Genomic DNA, 17,641 nt, shown 5'->3' on the forward strand with positions numbered 1-17,641 from the left:
ACCCCAGTGGGCAGGGCCCAGAGGAGCTGCAGGGCTCAGGGCGGGCCTGGGGAGCCACTCAGGCTGGTGCTGGGTGGCCACCCCTGCGAGCTGCCCCTGCAATGGGGCCTCGGTTTCCTCCCCTGTGAGACCAGTGCTACTAAATGAGCTCAGACGGCTGTGGGGTGGGAGGGGCAGGTCCTGGTATTGACCAGGCCTCCAGCCCAGTGCCCGGTACAGAGGACAGCAGGGTCGGGGACAGGGTGGGGTGTGTCCTTCCAGAGGGGCCTCCGGTAAGCTGGCCCTGTCGTCTAGCCGCCAGGCCCCCAGCACAGAGCTCAGCACCAGCAGCAGCTCCCACTCCAAGTCCTGTGACCAGCTCCGGTGTGGCTCCTACCTCAGCAGCGGCGACATCACGGACGCGCTCAGCGTGCACTCAGCCGGCTCCTCCAGCTCCGACGTGGAGGAGGTCAACATAAGCTTTGTCCCAGAGTCTCCTGATGGCCAGGAGAAGAAGGTGACCACCTGCCCTCCCCCCAGCCCTCCCTCCTGGTGCCAGCGTTCCACACGGGCCGGGAAGCCCCATCTGACAAACTCCGCTTCTAGCAGCCCCCTGATGGCTGCCAGCGGGGTGCCCCAGAGGGTCTGGGCCTCTGCTGATGTCACCGTCCCCCCCAGTTCTGGGAGTCGGCCTCCCAGTCCTCCCCAGAGACCTCCGGCATCAGCTCGGCCTCCAGCAGCACCTCCTCGTCCTCCGCCTGCACCACGCCTGTGGCCACCACCCGCACCCATAAGCGCTCCGTCTCGGGCGTCTGCAGCTACAGCTCCTCCCTGCCGCTCTACAACCAGCAGGTGGGCGACTGCTGCATCGTTCGCGTCAGCCTGGACGTGGACAACGGCAACATGTACAAGAGCATCCTGGTGAGCCCGGCGGCCAGGGCAGCCCCTCGCGCCCTCGCTTAGCCAAGTGGCAGAGACGCGTTGAGCACCAAGGTCCATCCCAAGCCCTCCTGGAGTTGACCTTCTAGTGGGTCAGGAAGGGCAGGCAGGAACAGAGAAGACAGTGGTCAGTGCCAAGGGCTTCACCTCAGGGAGGTGGGGGCAGCAAGGAGGCCGAGGCACAGGAGCAGGGTCTGACCTTGACTTTCCTAAGGAAGGAGATGCAGCTCCGGAGGTTGGAGCAGAGGAGCAGCAATGACTTTCGGTACCTCCACGGGGCATTGGCTGCTGGAGAGCAGGGAGGCCACTGTGGCGGTCCAGGCCAAGAGAGTGGGGCCACTCTCACCCACTCTCCCCCATGATGGCAGCCATGGAGGAACCAGCAGGGCAAGCCTGGATGTCATTTGAACACAGAGCCAATGGGGTCTGGTCACAGGATGTGTACAGACATGGAGGGCAGGACTGGAGAGATCCTCCAGGTCTCTGGCTGCAGGGAGCCATTTGCCACCCCTTCCCCACCGGGTCAGGTGCTCCATTGCACACCAGCCTGCACCCAGCCTCCTGCTGTCACCAAGCACTCAGCTGCATGACCCTGTGTCTAGGCCCTGCCTGTGCTCTGGCCCTCAGGGTCAAGGCCTCTGGCCTGTGCCCCCCACCCCCAGCCTCCAGCCCAGAGCAGAGCCTGCTCTCCGGGCTTGGATTAGAGGCTATCTGTTCCCTAGACTCGTCAGTCCTGTTGTCCCTGAGGAACACACTGCTCCCCAGGGTGACATGGGAGGAGGTGGGCTCTGTTGTGGGAGAAGGGGACTAGGAACAGTTGGGAAAGCCCACCCTTCATTCCATGGAGGCCCCCCTCAAGGAACAAGAGAAGGAGTGAAGGCCACTGAACACGTGCACTCCTGTGCTCAAGAGCGCAGGTGGCTCTGGAGGGTCCCTGGCCACTGCACTCTGGGGAGCCACTCTGGGTCCTGAAGGACTGTCCCCTGCTTTATCCAGGTAACCAGCCAGGATAAGGCTCCCACCGTCATCCGCAAGGCCCTGGACAAACACAACCTGGATGAGGATGAGCCCGAGGACTACGAGCTGCTGCAGATCATCTCAGGGGATCGCAGTGAGTGGGAGTCGGGTGGCCAGGGTGAGGGCGGAGGGATCAGTAGCTCTGCCGCAAGGTGGCCCTGGACACATCCCGCCAGGCTTAGCCCCGCTGACCAGGGCGCCCGTCAGCCCTACAGTTCACATTCTAGACCCTCCCCCAGCATCGGGCACCACTTTGGTTTGGTGGGCAGGATTGGTGGTGCCCCCGTCTTACAGAAAAGACGGAGGCCAGGGAGGCAGAGGAAGTGCAATCAGAGTCCCAGGAGCCCAGCCCAGCTTGGGTTGACAGCAGGCTGTAGGCCAGAGGAGACGCGAGACTGACCCAGAGGAAGGACTTGCTGGTGACCTGGGACCCATGGGGTGCGGAGGCATCCCTGACCCCAGCACAGGAGGCCTGGGGTGAGGCCTGCCTATTTTGGGTCCTCAGAGCCGTTGTCATTAGTAGGGCAGTATTCAGGGGAGGTGGTCCAGATTCTGCAAAGCCTGCTCCGGTTAGAGTCAGGACCAGCAAGTGTAGCTATGTGGGCAGCATGGGGTGATCCCTGGCCAGCTCTAGGCTGAGCTGGGACACTCTGGAGATCAAGACCCTTGTTAAACAAGATCTGATAAGGGCCTCTGCAGTCTGTCTGTCTTCAGACAGGAAGCATCACGGGGGTCCTTGGTGGTCCTGGAGCCGGACTGGAGGGATCTCAGGCCTGTGGCTTAGGCCTGTCCTAGAGGAGTCTCAGGTATTGATCCTGTGGGGACCTGTGAACAACATGGCCACCCCCTGCCCCTCTCCTACCAGAACTAAAGATCCCTGAAAACGCCAATGTGTTCTACGCCATGAACTCTACTGCCAACTATGACTTTGTCCTGAAGAAGCGGACCTTCTCCAAGGGGGCAAAGGTCAAGCACGGAGCCAGCTCCACCCTCCCTCGCATGAAGCAGAAAGGGCTCAGGATTGCCAAGGGCATCTTCTAAGGACACCTCCCTAGGGCCAGGCTGGCCAGTGGCTGAGCACTTAGAGACTGGAGTGGCCCAGGCCAAGCAGCCCCTTTCCACCACTGCCAGCCCAGGCCACCCCCAGACTCCAGTCACCTGCACCTCTCCTGCTGCCGGGATTGACACCTGTCGTTGGACAGGCTGACCTGGCCTCTGTGGACCACTCGCTGCCTTCGGTGCCTTCTGCTCTCTGCAACCAGAGGACTAGCTGACCTTAGCTAAGAGGCTCTGCCAGCGGGCATGGCTCTCTGCCTGCCCCTGGACACTGCCCTCTGTACAGCTCCTGACACCTCAGGTGCAAGTCACCACCACCTGTGCCCGCAGGGACCCCAGGGCACCCCTGGCCCAGCGGGTCTGACCACTGCAGTTCTCTCCTGGTGCCCACGGGCATTAGCCTGTGACCCTCCTGGGGTCCCAGCCCCTGCTCCCACCACTCTGGCCTTTCTCAGGCTGCACCAAAGAGTCCATCTCTAGGGCCAGCTGAGAGTAAGGGTGTCACCTGCCTCGCACCCAGCCGCCCCGGGAGCGGAGAGAGAAGCCTCCGCGTGGACCACGCTCTTCACCTGGCAAGCGAGGACATTCCCATCGGTGTCGGATCTCGTGCCACTGGAAGGGCCATTCACACTGCATCCTGGGCTTTACGAGACCACACAAGACGGGGCTTGAGGGAAGGAGGGCTTGGGGGGGGGAGGGGATTGAATATTTGTATAAAAAAACAAAACAAAAAAAAGTTTACTGATTGGGTTGGGGCAATATTTATTTGTTGTAAATAGAAAATGCTAGACTTGAATATTATATTAAAATCCTGTTTCTACTATAGCCTGGTCATTATGGTTTTGTTCTTTTGTTGCCTGTAGTAGCATAAATGGGACAGACTTCCACATTTCATGTTGAAATAGGACATCCCACAGGTCTCTCACTTTATTTTCTGTAGACGTAAGAAGGGCCATGCCGAAGGAAACATCTACCTCACGTGCAGCACACATCGACCTCAGCATCAGTGAGCTGGGAAATGTGCTGAGGGCCCCTCAGAACTCCTGGAACTCGAGATTGGAGGTGCTTTCACAGAGCATGAATCAACCCCTGAAATTTCGGTGTTTTTACAAATAATATTTACAACATAAAATGACAGAGTAGGAAGCTCCAGGGTTCAGTCTCTCCAGGGAAGCAGCCATCAAGTTGGGGATGGGAGGGAACTATTGAAATCACCCACTTTGGAACACGATCATACACAGTAACCTGAGGAGCACTTGACCATGGCAGATGCTGCTGAAGTTCAGTCTCCATCACAGGTGATCCCCGAGACAAGGGAACAGGAAATCTAGTGACTACACACAGCAAGGAATACGGTCTACACAAGCATAATTTAGAAAAGTCACAGTAAAGACAGAAGACAAGCCTTCTACAAGCAACAAAAGCAATTCCTGGGGAGGGGAAATCTGCTTTTCAGAGTGATCACATGGTAATACTCAATGTTCAGTTTTCCCAGAATCAAAACATACAAAGAAAATGAAAACATGATTCACTTGCAGAAAGAAAAAAAGGCTTTGATAGAAACTATTCCTGAGGAAGCCCAGACCTTGGAATTAGTAACCAAAGATAGCTCATCATTGGACTTAAATACGTTCAATGAACTCAATGAAATCATGGACCAAAAAATACAGAAAATCATATAAATTATGTATAAACAATGGACAATTCAATGAGTAGTTAGAAATGATAAAAAAAACAGTTTGGAACTGCAAACATTAAATAATAACTAAAAAAATTGACTGGAGGGGTTCAACAGCAGATCTGAGGAGGTAGAAGAAATAATCAGTGTACTTGAAGATGAGACCATTGAAATTATTCTGTATGAAGAGCAGAAAGGAAGAAAAACAAGTCCAAGGTTCTGTTCAGATATGACCAAATGCACCAACATATATACAATGAAAATTCCAAAAGAAAAAGGGTAGAGAAGTTATTTGAAGAAATAATGGTCAAAAACATCACAATTTTGATGAATTATATAAAGAGGCATACCTAAGAAGTTCAATAAGTTTCAAACTTCAATTTCAAAGAAGTCCACACCAAAACACACTACAGACAGATTGTCAAAAGACAAAGAGAAAATCTTGAAAACGGGGGAAAAAGCAATCTATTATATACAAGGGATCCTCGGTAAGGTCAGCAACTGATTTTTCTTTTTAAAAAATAGAGTCTAGAGGCAGTGGAAGAACATAACAAAGATGTGCTGAAAGAAAAAGCAAAACTTCCTTTAAGAGTAAAAGAGAAATTAAGACATTCCCAGATAAAAAAAAAAAAAGGTAAGGAGATTGTTGTTAGAAGACATGCCCTACAAGAAGTGCTTTTGGTCCTTCAGGCAGAAATGAAAGGCTTAGAATGTGACTCAAAGCCATGTAGACTCAAAGCCACATAAAGACGTAAAGAGCTGGTAGAAGCAACCAGTAGGTAATCGGAAAAGAGAGTGGAGTTGTACTTGGGCTTCACTCTTGTTTTTTATATGTGATTTAAAAGTAAGAGTCATCAAACTAATTATAAATCCATACTACTGAGTATAAATCTATAGTCTGTGACAATAACAATATAAGGGGAGGAATGGAAATAGATAATAGTATTTGTATACTACCAAAACTAATTTGGCATTCAACGAGATGGTTAGAAATTAATTGAAGATAACCACTAAGAAAATGATAAAAGGACAAAAAGAAAGGAGAATCAAAATGGTACACTACCGAAAACTCAACTATTCAAAATACATATGCATTAAAAGACTTTGCATGTTAACTACAAAAAACAAAACTAAAGGGACTGGGGATGTAGTTCAGTGGTAGAGCACTCGCCTGGTACATGGGAGACCCTGGGTTCAATTCCTAGCACCACAAAAAAAAAAAAAAAAAAAAAAAAAAACTAGGCCCATAAAAAGCAATACTTAAGGAACTTGAGCAAAAAGCATATTAGACATACAGAAAAAAATAGCTAAATGGCAGAAGTAATACCTTCCCTCTCAATAATTGCTATAAATATAAATGGGTTAAATTCTCTAAAAGGCAGAGATGGGCAGAATTGGTTTTAAGAAAAAAACCTGAAAATATGCTGTATTCACAGAAACTCACTTGAAACACAAAGATACAGAAAGATAGGAAAAGATATTCCATGAAAATAGTTTACTGTAATAACAACTATAATATCAGGCAAAATTTTATGTCAAAAAGGTAGCAGTAGGCAGAAAGCTCTGTATATATTGAAAGAAGTTTCAACAAGAAGATAAAGTTGAAAGATGCACATCTAATAATGTCCCCAAAATGTATGAGACAAAAATTGACAGAATTGAAGGGAAAACACAGTGGGAGACTTTGAACCCAATATTGACTAGAACAATCAGCAAGAAGATGGACGAGGAAACAGAGGGCTGGAGCAAGACGGTAAGCCTCAGCTGCAGCACACATGCACAGATGCGGTGTGTTAGGCCAGAGATAATCAGTACGTTTAGAGACTGAAAGCATGCCAGAGTATCTTTCCAAGTACAATGGAATGAAACCGGAAGTCAAGGGCAGAAGGAAGCCAGTTCTGCTCATGAATACATATAAATTAAACAATGCACTTCTAAACAAGCCAAGTGGGTCAAAGAAGAGGCTACAGGGAATTAGATGATGTCCGGTAAGAATGAAAACAAAACACAGCATACCAAGACTTAGGACACACAGTGAAAACAAAAGCATTGCTCAGAGGGAAATGGAGAGCGGTAAACACCCACATTAAAAAAGGAAAACGTCTGCAGTGGGAGCAGTGGCACACACCTGTAATCCCAGTGACCTGGGAGGCTGAGACAGGAGGACTACAAATTCAAATTCAAGGCCAGCCTCAGCAGCTTAGTGAGACCCTGTCTCTAAATAAAATACGAAAAAAAAAGGGGGGGGGGCTATGGATATGGCTCAGTGGTTAAGTGACCTTGGGTTCAACCCCTGATACCAAAAAAAAAAGAGAGAGAGAGAGAGAAAGAAAAAGCTGGGTGCAGGGGTGCACACCTATAATCCAAGCAGCTCAGGAGGCAGAGGCAGGAGGACCAAAAATTTGAGGCCACCCTAAGCAACTTACTAATGCTTTAAGCAACTTATTGACACTGTCTCAAAAAAAGGTGGGGTGGTGCTAGGGATGTGGCTCAGTGCCTAGGCGCCCTTGGGTTCAATCCTTGGTACAAAAAAAAAAAAGAAAAAAAGATCAGTGACCTCAAACCAACAGCAAAACAGTGTGCTTTGGAACAAAAAGAACCCTAAATCCAAAGCTAGCAAAAGGAAGGAAATAATAAAAATTAATGCAGAGACAGAAAAGAAAGAGCCATAGAGAACATCAGTAAAGCCAAAAGTTGGTTCTTTGAAAGGATCAATACAACTGACAAACCTTTAACTAGGTAAAAAAGAAGAAGAAGAAAAACAGGGCTCACATTACTCAACTTGAACGGGCATGTGGGAATGTAACTACCAACTTTGCAGAAATGGGAAGGCCCGTGGGAGCTGGGGCATGTTTGCATGCCGGCCCAGCCACACCCAGGAACAGAGTGCCCCACAGGCCACGTGCTACAGCGAGGACAAACCTGGGACCATCAGGACTTCCCTGCAAGAAACGTCTCAAACAGGCAAGTCCATAGGGACAGAGAGCCGTAGAGTTACCAGGCTGCAGGGAGCTTGTGTTCAGTGGCCACAGAGTGTCTATTGGGAGGATGATAATTTCTGAAAATAGTAGTGGTAACAGTTGCTGACAGAATAGAATTAATGCCATGTAACCTTTCTCCTAAAAGTAGTAAAATTAACCTTCAGTTATTTTAAAAGTATTTGTTCACAATTTTTAAAATATAAAGTTTGAGGCATGTTGTGATGGCATGCACCTCAGTCCCTCTGGAGGCTAAGGTAGGAGGATTATGGAGCCCAGGACTTTGAGACCAGGCTGAGCAATGTAGTGAGACCCCAGCTCAAAAAGTAATAATAACAACCTTTGCAAGGACCATTCCTGACCCAGGACGCTGGCTGCCTTTCTACAGCCAGGAGGAAGCGGGACATTTGACACTTACCCTGCTGGGTTTCTTTGACCACCAATTAGGAACTTGCAGAACTCAACCCTAGGTAGGGAGACGGCACCGATCGGGCGTGCAAGGTGTCGAGGAAAGCCCCGGAGGAAGAGGGTCAGCCGTGGAGGCGCTTTGCCTCCTCGATGCCCTCAGGACCCTGGCACTTTTCCCTCACCATAGTCCTCCTGGAATCCTTGCTCCAGACCCTCAGTCTCCCATCCCTACTGGTTTTGTGTTTGGGGAGGCTTGTGATGTGCTGCCTAAGGCCATAGTGCCCTTCCATAGGCACCCCTGCCACCCATGAGCCAGCCCCGCATCCTGGCCACCCCATGTACCACTGACTACCCAAAGGGCCCCAGACAGCTGAGCCCTCTGCCGGGTGCCTCCAGCCACTTATGCTGGCTGGGGCCTCAGAGATGCTGCGTGCTGGTTTGCCAGGTCTGGGTGCTGATTCCCTCTGGCAAAAGACCCCACACTCACCCCCTGCCCCTGTCCCTTTTCTAAAATGAAGACTGGACTTTAAATAACCTGCAGCCTGGGGACTGACGGAGACGACCTGGCAGCATGGGGCCAAGGGCCTGCTGCTGTTGAGGATGGCTGGCAGCCCTCCTTCCTCTGACCTGGGAGTGGAGACAGACTCCAGACCAAGAGAGATGCGGTTTTATTCAGAAGAGCTTGAGAGGAAGTGGACCCTGGGGTCCCGCCTTGTGCCCTCCTGAAACAGTAGAAGTCCATGACTACAGGCACAGGAGCACCTCAGAACTGTCCTCGAGAGGCACCGGCACAGTCTGGGAGTCATCCACAGGGAGGGCTGGGGGACCCTGGGATTGGTCCACAGGGTGGGGGGTCTAGGGACTTGTTGGCAGGGGCCCCTGGGGGAACCAAAGAGTCACTGGCAGGGGTCACTGGGGGGGCCAGGGAATCATTGGCAGGGAGTGCTGGGGGGGGCAGAGTCATTGGCGGGGGGTCCTGGGGGGCCCTAGCGGTGGCAGGGAGCCGTTGACCGGGGGCGCTAGGGGTGGCAGGGAGCCATTGACCGGGGGCCCTAGCGGTGGCAGGGAGCCGTTGACCGGGGGTGCAAGGGGGGGCAGGGAGCCGTTGACCGGGGGCGCTAGCGGTGGCAGGGAGCCGTTGACCGGGGGCGCTAGGGGTGGCAGGGAGCCGTTGACCGGGGGCCCTAGCGGTGGCAGGGAGCCGTTGACCGGGGGCCCTAGCGGTGGCAGGGAGCCGTTGACCGGGGGTGCAAGGGGAGGCAGGGAGCCGTTGACCGGGGGCGCTAGGGGGGGCAGGGAGCCGTTGACCGGGGGCCCTAGCGGTGGCAGGGAGCCATTGACCGGGGGCCCTAGCGGTGGCAGGGAGCCGTTGACCGGGGGCGCAAGGGGGGGCAGGGAGCCGTTGACCGGGGGCGCAAGGGGGGGCAGGGAGCCGTTGACCGGGGGCGCTAGCGGTGGCAGGGAGCCGTTGACCGGGGGCCCTAGCGGTGGCAGGGAGCCGTTGACCGGGGGCCCTAGCGGTGGCAGGGAGCCGTTGACCGGGGGCCCTAGCGGTGGCAGGGAGCCGTTGACCGGGGGCCCTAGCGGTGGCAGGGAGCCGTTGACCGGGGGCCCTAGCGGTGGCAGGGAGCCGTTGACCGGGGGCCCTAGCGGTGGCAGGGAGCCGTTGACCGGGGGCCCTAGCGGTGGCAGGGAGCCGTTGACCGGGGGCCCTAGCGGTGGCAGGGAGCCGTTGACCGGGGGCGCAAGGGGGGGCAGGGAGCCGTTGACCGGGGGCCCTAGCGGTGGCAGGGAGCCGTTGACCGGGGGCCCTAGCGGTGGCAGGGAGCCGTTGACCGGGGGCCCTAGCGGTGGCAGGGAGCCGTTGACCGGGGGCCCTAGCGGTGGCAGGGAGCCGTTGACCGGGGGCCCTAGCGGTGGCAGGGAGCCGTTGACCGGGGGCCCTAGCGGTGGCAGGGAGCCGTTGACCGGGGGCCCTAGCGGTGGCAGGGAGCCGTTGACCGGGGGCCCTAGCGGTGGCAGGGAGCCGTTGACCGGGGGCGCTAGTGGGAATAGGGAGTCATTGACAGGGGACTCTGGAGCAGTCCCCTCACCCACCACAGTGGGCAGTGCCTGGTAGGTCTGTGTCCAGTACTTCAGGTAGCGGGTCCTCAGGTGCTGCTTCATGGAACTGCTGTCCATCTTCTTGGTGATCTCCAGGTAGTTGCCGTCCTCCAGGGTGTAGGGGTACCAGTGTGTGGGCACAGCCGAGTGGCCCATGTTGGGGTCCCTGCGGAGTGAGAAGAGGCTGGGCAGGGGCCAAGGGCTCCTAGGAGCTGCAGCTCTGGACTCCAGCAGGTCCGTGTCCACTACCCTGCACAGCCCTCTGCCCTCTGAACTGACCTCATGTGCAGAAGGGGACAGGAGGCTCGGGTTAAATGGCTTGCCCCAGGTCTCCCCGCTGGCCAGCAAGGGAGGAACAGAGCCCAGGCCTGCAGGGCTCAACCCCACACCTTACCCACTTCTGGCAAAGTTGGTCCAGTAGGCGATCATGGCCTTGGAGACAGTCCTGTCTTGGGGCCGGTAGCCCAGTGGGGTGGCAAAGGGCTTTCCAAAGATATACTGCAGGTCATCAGCGTGGTCGGCCCCCACCCATTTGGGGTAGACGGGCATCCGAGAGGGATGGGAGAACAGGTAGGAGTAGGTGTGGGCGCTCCTGAGGGGTGGACAGAGAGCCGGGTTGGAAGGGGCCCTGCGGGTGGGCCCTGGGGGGAGGCCATTGGGGAGCAGAGAAGGATCTGGGGAATTTCCTCTCAAACTCATGAAGAAAGTGGGGTGTTCACACCTGGGGGAGGAAAACCTGCAGCCCAAATTCATGGAGTCTACAGTTCCATCGTGTTCATGCCTCGCCTCCGTAAGAGGTTTGGAGGCACCTTCCTCCTGTGACTCTGTCCATGAAGGACTTCTTTCTCTGCATGGGAATTTGCACTCCTCACCTGACTGACTAGGTAGGGCATGTGTCCACATGTGTCTCCCTTTTTGCCTTGATTGGCAGGAAGCTCAGCTGAATTTGTTTAGTTGGCCAAGAGACCTCAGCAGCAAGGTAAGGCATCTTAGATGTCCCCTCCCCGCAGGGAGCCACCCACTTCCCAGACCCTCACCTGGCATTGGCTCTGTGCTGTGCCAGGGCGATCTCTGTGGGCATCAGGAAAAGAATGTCAGTCTCCAGGTCCACCACAGTCTTCTTCCTGGTCTCCTGGGAGGAGTCCTGGGCCCAGGGCTCCGTGTAGACGTCGAAGGTGGCCTGGGCACCCCTGAGCCCCTTGGTGACAGTGAGCCCGCTGACCAGCCTGTAGAAGTCTTCCCTGAAGGGAATGAACAGGCACTGGACCCTCCGTCTAGCACCGCCTTTCCCCAGGACCACCCCAGCCTGGCGCCGACTTCCTGCTCTCAACCTCTGCTGAGGCCTTGGCCAGCCTTCCCGAGGAGATTCCGTCCCAGCTGTCCTCCAGCACGTGACCCCCGGGACCTGTGCCCCTGCTCACTCTGTGATGTCCTGGTTGCCCTTGTTGATAGCTGGCAAGTCCACACCTGCAAAGAGGTGTCCATCCATGTTGTTGGTGCCTGCTAAGTAGTCGATGTCAGCGGCATTGGCAAACAGGTGGACGGGGTCATCGGGGATGAAGTCTCCATCGATGACCGGGACAAAGGCCAGATAGTGAAGCACAGGGTCTGGGTGGAGAAACAAGGGGCTCTTGGACCTCACAATGTCCCCCTGCCCCCCTTGGCCTTGTACAGCTTGAGTCCATCTCCTTCCTTCTCTGGTCTAGACCCGAGATTCTCAACCCCAGGACCAGGGACCTTTGGAACTGGACAAGCCTGCATGGGTAGCGCTGTCCTGTGCAGGGTGGGAGGTGGAGCAGCATGCCTGGTCTCAACCACTCGATGCCAGTGACACCCCTCTCCAGCCATGTCAATCAAAATGTCTGCAAACTGCCACAGGTTCCCACCTTAGAACTCACTGCTCTAGGGGCCAGATCTGTCCTCCTGCTCCAGTGGCAGGTCCCCTCCCCTCCCTCTCCTCTCTCAACCTTAATCAGGAAAGGAAGATCTGGAGGTAGCTGAGAGGAGTGCGGGAGAAGGAGGTGCCCACGACAGGGCTGGGTTCTAGCCTGTTGGCGGTCTGCAGCCTTCCAGAACCCGGACCACGCCTTGAGGACCTGGCTCAGGGCAGGGGAGGCCTTGGCTTTCATTTCTTTCCTTGGGTTGAGCTCCAAGTAAGATAGTTGTTTTATTGGACTGAGTGTGTAGCTCAGTGGCAGAGACATGCTTAGCAAGCACAGGCCCTGGGTTTGAAACCCAGCACCCAAAACGAAAAAGAAATGAGTTGGTTTGCATCTGAGCCCTATGATATTCTTTCACAGTAGTAAAAGATCAAATGTAGGGCTTCACAGAGAGCGAGGGATTCCAGCTGTGGAGCTGGCAAGCGTAGGAGTTGCCGGTGGAACCTCTGAAGGGCCAAGCGCTGCCCTCGGTGCTCAGCCAGTGTTTGCTGAAGGAGCGGGGACGAAGCGAGTGGGCGAGCGCGCAGAGACGTGGGCCTGTGCACCTCCTAAAACGTGCGGAGTCTCGCCGCACACATGACCGGGGGCGTGGGCCACACCATCGGCTTCTCAAAGGGGGCACCCGTGACCCACAGACAGTAGGAGGACCCCCTCCTGGAGCCCCTGAGGCCTGCAGGGGGCGCCTCAGGGCACTGAGCTGTCCAGGGACACCAGCCAGTTAGTGACAGGCCTGGCCCCAGGCCCGGCACCTTCCTCTCCTCTCCAGGAGCTTGGCCTTGCCCAGCAGTGGCCTCCTGCCACCTGGACCCCCCATTTCTCCCCAGCAGCACCCACTCACACTCCAGGTCTGCCAGGGGCACCTTAAAGGCCATCGTCAGGGCACGGGGGTCAGTAACCTTCAGACACCTGGCCAGCCTGGTGGTATCGTCCAAGGGGCAGCCCACTTTTTTGGCAACCTGGGAGCAGAGACAAGGCAGGCAGGTGGGGGAGGCTGGTGATCGGGCAGGGAGCAGTTTGGGGACAAGGATAGAACCCAGGACAGACAGAGGAAATGAGGAAGGCCCCCAGGGTGCCTCTAACAGAACCCTGAGCCCTGCACATCCCCTGGCCTCCTCCGCTTACCTTCTTGGCCCAGAAGAGTGGATCGTTCTGGATGACCCAGGGGCTGAGGGCCACTCCACTTTGGCTAATGGCTCGCCGGATGAGGCCCTTGTTGTAGGGGGAGAGAGTCTGCAAGACCGGAAGCCCTGTCACCTGGCACACTCTGGCTGAGGGCACCACAGCAGACCTCTCTCCTTCCACCCTTCACACCCGCAGGAAGCCTCCTTTAGGGGCCTGCCCACCTGCAGAGAGACGCTGGCCCCTCCCGCTGATTCTCCAAAGATGGTGATGTTGTCGGGGTCTCCCCCAAAGGCCACGATGTTCCTCTTCACCCAGGCAATGGCCATGTGCTGATCCCGAAGGCCATAGTTACCTGGGACAGGGTGAGGGGAGGAGTCTTCATCCAGACCCGAGCTGGGGCTGGCAGGTGCTGCCTGTGCCCAGGGCTGGCCCACAACAGGTAGAATCAGTGGCAGGGGTTGGGGGGAATTGTCCTCAGTGGCATGGAGACCCTGGGGGCAAACGGGGCCCCTGGGAGACTGGGCGAAGGAGTGTGGAGCTTGGGACAGGAAAGGGCAGCTGACTCACCAGGCCTGCTCCTCTCTCCCCCTCCCCACCACAGTCCCTCCTATTGTCCGTCTGTCCTGCGACCTGTCCATTCCTGACTCTGCTCCAGTGTATCATTCCGTCTCACTCGACTCCCTGCCCCACTCCCCATGGCCTCTCGGCATCGCTGTCCGCCCTGCATCCTCTTATTTCCCTACAGATGCAGAGGGGCTCCTGGGTCTCATGATTCAGCCTGCTTCCTGGCTCTGTGCATGGGATTCCGGGCCTTCCTGTGTGGTTCTCACCATCTGGGTCCAGGGGTGTGAGGAGCATCCTCCTCCTGGACTCAGAGCTCACGGGACCCACCCCAGAGCCTCCCACAGACCTGGGAGGTTGGCGTCCCCTGTGCTGAGGAAGCCCAGGGGGCCGACGCGGTAGTTGAAGGTGACCACAATGACGTTCCCACGCGTGGCTATCTCCTGCCCGTCATACAGGTAGTTGCTGAGGAAGTTGGCCCCATGGCCAGCACCCATGAGGAATGCGCCTCCGTAGATCCAGATCATCACGGGCAGGTTCTGGGAGACTGGGATGCAGGAACAGGCCAGGTGACCAGATGCTGCTCCTGCCCTCTCCTCAGCCAGCCCTCTGCCCTTGTGCAGCAGGCACCTGTTCCCAGGCTGGGGACCAGAGGTGGGAGCCTCCTCCCCACCTCTGTGTTGATTTCCAGGGAGTTCAGCTTGCAGCCCCCAGACACAGCCCAGGGTGGGGCTGGGACTCTGATTTGGGGGTTTCCTTCGGGGATCATGGGAGCCAGACCTTGCTTCTTGCCCTGGGGGACCCAAATGTTGAGGTAGAGGCAGTCCTCATCGCCGTAGCTATTGTCCTGGGTGATGGTGGCCTGCAGGCATCGCTTCTTGAAGTTCGTGGCCTTCAGGGTCCCTGCAGGCAGTGGGAGGAGCTGGTGTGAGGAGGGCAGCCACCCTCACCACCCACCGAGGCTGACCCAGCACCCATGGTGCCCACCTTGCCAGCCAGGGTGACGCTGGGGGTTCTCCAAGGTCTTGGCAGTGGCATAGGGGATGCCTTTGAAGATGTCCACGGAGTCGCCACCCAGGAGGCTGAGCTTCTTGTTGACGCCTTCCACGAAGCCGCCCTCTGTGTACACGGCACCCAGCTGGGGGCGAGATGCAGCAGGGGCAGGCGGACTCAGGCCTGGCTGCCCGAATCCAGAGTGGCCAATCAAGCAGGTCCCAGCCCAGGGTGCTGGAGGGCCTGGCTCCCTGTTCCTTCATCCCACCCCCAGAGATCTAGAGTTGCTCCTCAACCAGCATGGAAGTCTGGGTTCTGGCCATGGCTGCCTATCTGAACCTGGAGCCTCAGTTTCCCCATCTGTAAGATGGGACACCACAGAGCCTCCCTCAGGGCCAGCAGGCCATCAGATGGGGGAAAGACCCCACCAGGGAGCTCTGCATCCCCCCAAGCCAGCAGAACTGCTGTTGGGTGTCAGTGCTGAGCTGTCCCAGGGGCTGACATGTCTATCCTCGAGGGTCCTGGAGGCAGGTGCTCTGCTGCCCACCGTCCCTGAGGAGCTGAGGCTCAGGGGCCTTCCTGCTTGCAGTTACCCCTCTGGGAAGTGGCTGCCCAGCCTGCGCCCTCTCCCTGCTGCCTCCTGTCCATCCAGGAGCATCCCCTGGGCAGAAGCAGCTGCCCTGTGTGGGGAGTGGCAGTAGCCTCAGCTCTCTGGCTCTCCTGAGCCAGATTCTAGGGGCAAAGAGCAGGGTGACCTGTGCCCAGGCTGAGGTCTAGGCTGCTGGACCCCTGTCTCACTGGGTGGGTGGGTGCAGTGGGTAGGGACTGGAGACGGAAGGAGCCTCTTGACACCTGCTGGGCACTAGAGCAGCACAGGCCTCCGAGCTTCCTCATTCCAGCCCCCAGGCCACTGGGAGCGGGCAGAGGGCCAAGTCAGCACTCCAGGGATGGGAAGTCACCTCTCAGAAGCGTCTGTGTGTGGCTGAGACTGGTCTGAGGGCTTCAGGGCCTGAGCTTTGAGGGGCAGGGACCCTGGGAAAAGTGGCAGTGTGGGAGGCAATGACTGTCAGCAGGGGGCTGGAGCAGTGACAGGAACCCCACAAACCCTCCCAAGAAAAAGAACGGCAGGAGGAACCCAGCGCCAGCTCCCCAACTGCCAGGTTCCATGACAGGCCCCGGGGCAGGAGTGGGTAGAGAAAGGGGTAGCCTGGGAGAGGGGTCCCAGGGCTGAGATGATGGGTGGAGAGAGAACAGGGGGACGGCAGTGTGGTAGGGCCTGGGGCCCCTATGTGAGTCGTGCTGGGGACAGGGACAGGCCTGGCTCCCTCTGACCTTTTGTGCCTGTTGGGGTTCCTGGCTTGTTCCCCAGGCCTCGGGAAGGGCAGTATGAGGGCAGATTTTGCAGATGCTCCAGAAGGCTGGTGCAACCTTGTCCTCGGAAGGGAGCCCTGCACGCAGTGACCTGGGCTCAGTCCCCTCAGGAGGAGGAGGACCTGGAGGTGGCCCTGGGAGCCACCCCTGGCTTGAGCTAACCCAGAATTCAGTCCTGTGTGAGAACAGAAGGGGTCGCTGTCTGATGTCGGCACGTGGCCTTCTGCCCAGGGCCCCTGCCTTCCCTTCCATAAAACGGGGAGAGGCTGACGCCAGCGGGGCCGCAGGGAGGATCGCCCCACTTGGTTAGTAACCTTCCAGAGGCCCAGGTGCAGCTGAACCTCAGACGGAGTGGACCTGTCACACCGATGCACCTCCCCGACAGTCGCTCGTGGTTGATCTGAAATCCCAGTGTCCCAGGGCGTCCTGTGTTCCAGCTCACGTGACAAGCTGAGCAGGGCGGGCCTGAGCAGGCGCAGCCCCAGGGGAGCTGGCGCGTTACCACCGGGTCTCTTGTTCTGGCTACTCTGTCTGTCCTCCATTCTATAGGCCCTGTCCCCACGGTTTCCTGATCTGGGTCAGCAGAGGAGAGGGCTCCCTGCATGCCCTGGCCCCTCTGCTGGGCTCTTGCTTACCTTTGCTGCACCCACCACTGCCAAGCAGCAGGTGAGGCCCAAGATGACCAGCTCCAGGCGCCCCATGGTGAGTGTCTGCCTCTGAGTGGCCCTCCCTCCACGCCTTGGGTATTTATGGAACTGGAGCCAAGGTCGGTGCATGCGCACACACTTGCCAGTGCACACGCACAACAGACACGGGTGCAGGAGGCGGCCCTCTCTCCCAGGGCAGGCAGCTCCCACGTGCCTGGCTGGTGCCCATAGTGCACCTGTGTAGGTTACTGCCTTCCTGGGAGCAAAGGCAGGTGACACAGTGGGGGCTTCCAGGGCCAGGCGGGGTGCTGGCTGCCCTGCACTCCTGTTCACCTACCAGAATGTGGTGTCCCCTACAGAGACATGCCTGGCCTGCTCCCTAGCTCAGCAGAAGTAGACCGGGACTAGCTTATGACTTCTGGGTAGAGGTGGCTATGTGCTGCTGGGCATCAGATGGCTGATCCTTGTTGGTTCAAAAAGCTTTTACTGAAGGCCTCTGGGCACACAGCCTGGGCTAGGTGCAGGGACCAGAGCAGTACAAGACAAGGAGTACTGGGGGCATGAGAAGGGGCTCTGGGTGGATGGGAGGCAGGGACAGGGACTCCAGCCCAGCCTGGAGGCATCCCTGAGGAAGGACTGGCATGGAAAAGGTCCATGCCAGGACCCTGGGCACACGAACAGAGAGAGACAGAGCCAGGAGGGGAAGAGGCGGGGTGTTGGGGAGTTGAATACAGAGGAAGGGTCAGCGGTACTTATCACCAAGGAAGCCGCTAGCTTTTCTGGGAACACATGTCACTCTGAAACCAGAAAAGGTTATCAAAGTGACAGATGGCCATGAGCCAAGTCCCA

At 56.7% G+C, this 17,641-nt stretch overlaps 2 protein-coding genes across 7 annotated transcripts in view; one reads left to right on the plus strand and one right to left on the minus strand.

Annotated features, from left to right (window-relative positions):
* The window catches only part of Ralgds (ral guanine nucleotide dissociation stimulator), a 40,895-nt gene extending 37,196 nt beyond the window's left edge, over window positions 1-3,699 (plus strand). For 5 of the 6 annotated variants that reach the window (XM_047524867.1, XM_047524862.1, XM_047524865.1 and 2 more), the window contains exons 15-18: window positions 295-496; window positions 658-900; window positions 1,915-2,029; window positions 2,801-3,698. In XM_047524867.1, coding sequence (XP_047380823.1) covers window positions 295-496; window positions 658-900; window positions 1,915-2,029; window positions 2,801-2,976 — 736 coding nt within the window. In that variant the 3' untranslated portion in view covers window positions 2,977-3,698. Of the gene's footprint in view, window positions 1-294; window positions 497-657; window positions 901-1,914; window positions 2,030-2,800 lie in introns of all 6 variants that reach the window. The other variant, XM_047524863.1, reaches the window with a different exon arrangement.
* A 5,316-nt stretch (window positions 3,700-9,015) lies between these two features.
* Cel (carboxyl ester lipase) lies at window positions 9,016-16,860 on the minus strand. Its single transcript, XM_047525443.1, has 11 exons — window positions 16,781-16,860; window positions 14,769-14,919; window positions 14,562-14,684; window positions 14,131-14,328; window positions 13,442-13,572; window positions 13,221-13,328; window positions 12,937-13,054; window positions 11,580-11,766; window positions 11,196-11,399; window positions 10,553-10,750; window positions 9,016-10,324 (listed from the first exon to the last, which is right to left on the minus strand). Exons 1-11 carry the CDS (start codon window positions 16,844-16,846, stop codon window positions 9,016-9,018), a joined length of 2,793 nt encoding a protein of 930 aa, XP_047381399.1. The 5' UTR covers window positions 16,847-16,860.
* Between the last annotated feature and the right edge of the window lie 781 nt (window positions 16,861-17,641).

Source organism: Sciurus carolinensis, chromosome 14 (assembly GCF_902686445.1).
Source record: "Sciurus carolinensis chromosome 14, mSciCar1.2, whole genome shotgun sequence".
NCBI lineage: Eukaryota > Metazoa > Chordata > Mammalia > Rodentia > Sciuridae > Sciurus > Sciurus carolinensis.

What these genes read in the sequence shown, in the direction of transcription:
- Cel (XM_047525443.1), bottom strand. Translation starts at nt 16,846, where the DNA reads ATGGGGCGCCTGGAGCTGGTCATCTTGGGCCTCACCTGCTGCTTGGCA. An exon ending in GCGTCACCCTGGCTGGCAAG is followed by an intron (nt 14,685 to 14,768) that starts GTGGGCACCATG and finishes CACTGCCTGCAG; the next exon opens with GGACCCTGAAGGCCACGAAC. An exon ending in CCCCCAGGGCAAGAAGCAAG is followed by an intron (nt 14,329 to 14,561) that starts GTCTGGCTCCCA and finishes CCTGCATCCCAG; the next exon opens with TCTCCCAGAACCTGCCCGTG.